Source organism: Austrofundulus limnaeus, unplaced genomic scaffold (genome assembly GCF_001266775.1).
Source record: "Austrofundulus limnaeus strain Quisiro unplaced genomic scaffold, Austrofundulus_limnaeus-1.0 Scaffold111, whole genome shotgun sequence".
NCBI classification, from domain to species: domain Eukaryota; kingdom Metazoa; phylum Chordata; class Actinopteri; order Cyprinodontiformes; family Rivulidae; genus Austrofundulus; species Austrofundulus limnaeus.
In genome coordinates, this window is record NW_013952513.1 from 842,518 (window position 1) to 848,821 (window position 6,304).

The window sequence follows — 6,304 nt, forward strand, 5'->3', positions numbered from 1 at the left end:
TTTCAGAACCTTTCCACATGGTGCATTCAGTGACATTCAGTAAATACCAGTACTCTCAGAAATGAACAATCTAACTAAAACATACACCCAAAATAAAGTGTGGGGTGTCTTTGTACAGTCAAATACACAAAAACAGTAACACAACTAATAATCTCATTTGAACAATGTCTGTATTTCTCACATACACATTGGGATATATCTGTATCTATATTTTGAGGTTCAAAGGCTGAAAAGTTTGGGAACCACTGCTCTATATTATATATGATCTAGCTGATGGATGATCAGCTGTTGATGATGGTGATGGCCTGGGGCAGGGGTCTGCAACCTGAGGCTCTGGGGCCACATGTGGCTCTTTGAAAATATGGCCAAACATAACAGAATATATATATTTTTGTTTTTGTACTCACAACAAATCAATTTATATGCAAATATGTGATCAATACTACTAATACAAAAAGTAAAACATGTTAGCTCATGCTTGCATGTTGTTTACTTAAATATACGACAAGAATTGGAAAAAAATATGCCTGAATAGTTCAGTTGTAATAGTTTTTGTGAAATTTAGCATAAACTATATACAGTAATTTTCTTGTTTACATGAATTTGGTCTTTTCATTTGTTCTGATGTGTATAAAAATAAAGACAAATAATAAAACTCACCATACATTTTTTAGTTTTATAATGTCTCCTCCACTGGCTGTAAAGGTTACCAAAAAGGCCCACGGACCACCACTTGATAATCATCGTTTTAGCTCGTTTTGCAGCTCTGGACACATTTTATTACTGTAGTGCATCAAGCAGCAGATATGGCTGTTTTGGTTGTAAAGGTTGAGGACCCCTGGCCCGGGGGATTAGTGGACAGAGTTCTGTAGGGTCTGCCAGACGGGAGGAGTTGGATCGTGTTGTGACCCGGGTGTGTGGAGTCTGTGATGATTTTCTCAGCCCATTTCCTGGCTCTTGCGTGATACAAGTCCTGAATGGAGGGCAGTGAGGCCCCAATGACTTTCTCAGCTGTCCTCACTGTTTGCTGTAGCCTGTTCCTGTCCTGCCTTGTAGCTGCTCCAAACCAGACTGTTATGGATGTGCACAGGATGGACTCAATGACTGCGGTGTAGAACTGGATTAGCAGTTCCTGAGGTTAATTAATACGTGTTAATTAATACATGTTCCACATTTTCTTTCACTCCACACCCCTCACATTTATTATTACTTTTCTTCCCAATTAAATATGACATAATTTAGATGACCTACCCGGCCTTAACCTCATCATCATTTCTTCCCTTCTGTTTCTCTCACTATTTGAAATTAACACTGAATTGACATATAAATACATTCCTTTCGCGTCTTCTTTCCATCTTTTTTCCCCATATTTCTGTTGCTTGACTGTTTATAACTGATTTACTCTCTCCTTTCCCAAAAGGAATAGTAATAGTTATTGCTCCCTACAAAGCCTTTTAGCTAATTTCTCTGCAGTTTCATGTTCAGGTACCCAACACAACCAAATAATCCTGTGTATCCTAATTAAACTTTGCCGAATTTCTAATACTATCTTTTCATTTGGTAAATGTAATGCTCTTCCATATGGGGTTCCGTTTGACAAAGCTATTTTATGTTTTATGAACAGTGAGATGCTTCTTCTTATTGCTCTAAAAAAAGAGAGAGATGCTTCTTCTTCCGTCTGAACCCATAGATGTAATAAAGGCCTTTTTATGGTATCCAATGAGGTATATTTACTAGAGAGGCTACCCAGAGGCTGGGGCCAAGATATGCTAAGCGCGACGCCATCTTGAAACAGTCTACTAAAGGGATGGGGCTGTTCAAATTATGTAAACAATGCTGACCAGATTAACAGGTTTTTTCTTTTTAGAGTAGCCCCGAATTACATGTACTCTATAACACATTTACACACACAGATAGTTGAAAGAAAAGGTTTATTTTACCATATTATTTTAACTAAAAATATGTTATTTTTATTAACAATGTAGTCGAAACAAGTAAAAGAAAGTATACTAAAATTGTTGTCAAAATACAATACAAAAACCAAGGCTTAAACCATCATTTTGAAAACCTCATTTAGAAATACATAATAAACGAAAAATGAATAAAATAAATAAAATAAAAAACAAAATTGTGTTCAATAATAAGATTGACAGTTATTTGTATAATAAATGCAAGTCCATAGTTATTCTGTACGTTACTGTATTTTTTGTATAGTGTTTTTTCTGTATTGTTTAATTATTGGCCTTTGAAGAGAATGAGCTCAGTCCTTTTCTAACAAACAGGCTCTTTTTCAAGCTGTGAGGTGTGTAATCTGGCAACATGTTCCTGCCTGATGGTGTAGGAACTGTTCACCAGGAGTTGGATGAGGTCAACATAATGGTTGTCCATGCCGTATTGAGACTCCACTATATGTTTTCCGAGGCACACTGGAATAAATTTAGATAGATAAAAATAGTACTTCATGTGAAAATAAATATATTTACTGTTACAGAGATCTAGTAAGCAATCCACAAAGCAAATGTCAGGGTGTTTGTCTTTATTTTTTTCTTTTGCTTAATAAATTTAGATAAATAACAAGGTGTCTGTTGTGTACATATTACATACTTACTGTTACAAAACTTTAGTAAGCTATCAGGAGTGCAAATCGACACTTCTGTCTTTGTTTTAATGGCACACCTTGACTCAACAGAAATACAAAAACACAAACCAAAAGTTTATCTTCACCCTCCAGTAGATTTTGATTCATTTCTTGTCAGTACTAATTCTGAACATAACACAATGCTAAACATAGTCTTCTTATTTAAAAAGGGGGGGTTACCGATTAAATATTATGAGGTCTGATATATATAAACCTCATTGATAATATCTGCATGCGCAGATATTTTAAAAAGCCTTTATAAATCTGTCTGTATTGCACACTGCTGCCACCTGACAGAGCGGCTGCAGTGCTTCTCCCCTCCGCAGGGGGCGGTGTTTTCGCTGAAGCAGCCAAATACAAGGTGGAAAACGGAAGCGGACGAATTTATGAAAGTGACATTGTAGCGTGGTGTGCTAAAAATGTTAGGCTACAGTTTATTAAAAGTAGTGCCGTCAACACTATGTTTCACAAGCAAAGCAGTGTTACTGAGAAAGACGGGTATGTTATACATAACACAGACACGTGGATCTAGGAAAGTTGCTGGTAAGTGATAAAGGACACGTCTTTTATCCACGTTTTCAGAGCTGCTTAGCTTTAAGCTGGTGTTAACATGCTGGAGTTAGTTTGTTTATTTGAAAATGTCTTCTCTCGTTGTGTCAGCATCTTCACTTAGTATTGTAATTAATGGCGGGGATTGTTTTCTTTCTTTCAACCAGAAATTAGGGATGCTGATAAATTTTTAATCATACACCAATATTAAACCTGACAGCGGATTCCAAAAGAACCATTTCAAACCATACAAAATAACACCAAAGTCCTGTGATGATATGAAGTATGAGGGAAGTTATTGATGTTTGTTTAGGTGAAATCAACTCATGTTTTCTTGCTGCAGTTCACAGCAGAACCAATGTGACCATTTCACCTTGCTGTTTTCTATTTTTGCTCATAACTTCCTCAGTGTTCAAGATATCGCCATGAAATTTTAGGAAAAGATTCACATTCTGGTTTTTGTAGGAAGCATCTTGTATCCTTAAAAACCTAATAAAACTTAATAATAGCCAATGCAAAAGTAGCAGAAAAGGTATAAAATAACATTACAAGGCAAACTGTAGCATCAAATCAACTTAATGTGTCTTAGAAAGTAAGGAAATTAAAACAATTTAAAAACCATGTGGACATCTGTTTTGTAAACAAAGCTCCTCAACCAATGACAGTGTTAAATGTGTCAAGTGACGAAGACGAGCATCAAAACACTTTGCAACAAGCACTGTTCCAGATAAAAAAAAACATACTTCGACGTTTCAAATCATTATCAAATTTGGAATAAGGGCAGATAAAATAATGTTCTTCATGGCAGCTTACCTCTTTAAGGGGTCACTAGAAAAACTCGGGTGATTTCCTTTGATCCTCTTTTCAAAAAATTGTCTCTTCAAAACGCATCAACAAAAATTAAAAACTGGAAGATGAGGCTGTAGCTAACGACCTGACGGCAGCCCGATATGTTGAAATTTATAGAAATAACGAAGCAGGAGGAAATTACAAGCAAACGCACCGAGCAGCCTTGCAAAATCTGGTCACAGCAGTTTGGGAAGAAAACGGCAGCAGCTGCTGACAAAATGTCAACATCCCTACAGAAATCATCTAAATATTGAATTCTTTCCTTTTTCTTTTTTCAGGGTTCAAAAAGGGTAGAGCTATGGCGACAGAGGAGCTGAAGGAGCCAGAGGTGTGTAAAGATGCAGTCCGACTTACAACCTATGCAGTGGGGGTCAACATCCTAAAACAGGGAGAAGACCCTAAACTGAAGCCTCGTGAGGAATACCCTGACTGGTGAGTACACACATTACTTTATTTCTGCTGTTTACATTTAATTTGTACCTCTCTGTTAACAACATTTAAAACTACTTCAAGGATCTGCGTAGTTGTTAAATGTGGACGTTTTTTTTTCTTTTACTTTTACATCCATAAACAAAATTTATGAGCAGGAAGAGTTCGAAATATAACGAAGAAATATAGCATTTTAAAACACGCAGAGTAAATCCACAAAATTTCTCCCTCCCGCTGTAGAAAAGTTACGTCGTGATGCAGGATCATTTCCTCCCTCCGTCCCACTGCACGTCTCACAGAGCGAAGCTTTAACAGCATTAACAAGATTTACTTAAGACTTGACTCGGGACTTGAGTTTAAAGACAAGACTTACTTGAGACTTTACTCGGGACTTGAGGATAAAGACAAGACTTATTGAGACTTGACTCAGGACTTGAGGATAAAGACAAGACTTACTTGAGACTTGACTCAGGACTAGAGGATAAAGACGAGACTTATTGAGACTTGACTCGGGACTTGAGGATAAAGACAAGACTTACTTGAGACTTGACTCAGTACTAGAGGATAAAGACGAGACTTATTGAGACTTGACTCGGGACTTGAGGATAAAGACGAGACTTACTTGAGACTTGACTTGGGACTTGAGGATAAAGATGAGACTTACTTGAGACTTGACTCGGGACTTGAGGATAAAGACGAGACTTACTTGAGACTTGACTCGGGACTTGAGGATAAAGACGAGACTTACTTGAGACTTGACTCAGGACTTGAGGATAAAGATGAGACTTACTTGAGACTTGACTCGGGACTCGAGGATAAAGATGAGACTTAGTTGAGACTTGACTCAGGACTTGAGGATAAAGAAGAGACTTGCCTCATGGCGAGTCATGATGGTGAACTTCGCTCACAGGAGAAATGTTTTGCTCATAATCATGAAGGTGTGAATTAGAGAGAAACTGACTGGGTATTGGGCTTAATTCTTCACTGTAGAGCTGAAACCTCTGTTTAAAAAAAGGAAGAGAAACTTCCCCAGAGGAGATAAAAAAAATCTACTTTTTTTTTTGTTTGTTTTTAATATATTTTTTTACTGACACTGTATGAGGGACACATCAGGGGGAGTTTAGGGACAAGATTTGAAAGCAGTTGTTTGAAAGATATCAGGTGTATTTCATCGGTTTTTTTTCTGTTATGACTCATTTAGGTTGTTCGAGCTGAACTTGGGGAAACCCCTGACACTCCAGGATCTGGAACCTGGCTCCTGGGCGTATTATAGACGTCTCCGGAAGGAAAACATTTGGCGTTACCACAAACTTAGTAAAGTGAAGAGGTTTTAGACCTGTAAGGGCTGAGCTGTAGATTATTTCTGTTCATGGGGATTCTTCAGAGTCTGGATTGAAATGACCGTGAAAGTGACGTGACTCATGTTCAGGCATTTAGATAAACTCTTTCTCTTGTTATTCACGCAAACATCATGCTGTAGTGACTGTGCTGTTTTGTTTTTAACGTAATTACAATTCAGTAACACAAATAAAATAAAAATTGTAATACTGTGTGGTGTGTCATTAGTAGGTTCAAAATTGTTTTGTATTGTATGACAGAGCACTGTATTAGGGCCAGACTAAAACCTTTCTTTTTCTAGTTATTAAGTCAGAATTACGAGACAAAAGTTGTTTGTTAAAGGAAAAACTTATCAATACATTAGCTTACATGTTGACTGTACAGCTGAACAATCTGCTCACCTCAAACCTTCAGAACTAGCAAAGCTTTTTTTTTTCTCAAAACGATTTTTATTTTTGTAATTTCACGATTTTCTTCTGGTAAAATTGTGCCTTTATTTTG

The 6,304-nt window shown here is 37.0% G+C and overlaps 1 protein-coding gene across 2 annotated transcripts; it reads left to right on the forward strand.

Annotated features, from left to right (window-relative positions):
- Positions 1-2,998: 2,998 nt before the first annotated feature.
- mrpl54 (mitochondrial ribosomal protein L54) lies at positions 2,999-6,010 on the forward strand. 2 transcript variants are annotated; one of them, XM_014014198.1, is made up of 3 exons: positions 2,999-3,181; positions 4,315-4,468; positions 5,667-6,010. In XM_014014198.1, exons 1-3 carry the CDS (start codon positions 3,058-3,060, stop codon positions 5,797-5,799), a joined length of 411 nt encoding a protein of 136 aa, XP_013869652.1. In that variant the 5' UTR covers positions 2,999-3,057; the 3' UTR covers positions 5,800-6,010. The 2 variants fall into 2 exon arrangements, with proteins under 2 accessions (XP_013869652.1, XP_013869653.1); XM_014014199.1 differs by lacking the exon at positions 2,999-3,181 and having other exon boundaries at positions 4,061-4,468.
- Positions 6,011-6,304: the final 294 nt, after the last annotated feature.

Bases quoted from the DNA above. Each gene is read 5' to 3' on its own strand.
- mrpl54 (XM_014014198.1), top strand. From the start codon at position 3,058: ATGTTAGGCTACAGTTTATTAAAAGTAGTGCCGTCAACACTATGTTTC. The intron at 3,182-4,314 runs GTAAGTGATAAA...TTCTTTTTTCAG, and splicing joins TGGATCTAGGAAAGTTGCTG to GGTTCAAAAAGGGTAGAGCT. The intron at 4,469-5,666 runs GTGAGTACACAC...TGACTCATTTAG, and splicing joins CGTGAGGAATACCCTGACTG to GTTGTTCGAGCTGAACTTGG.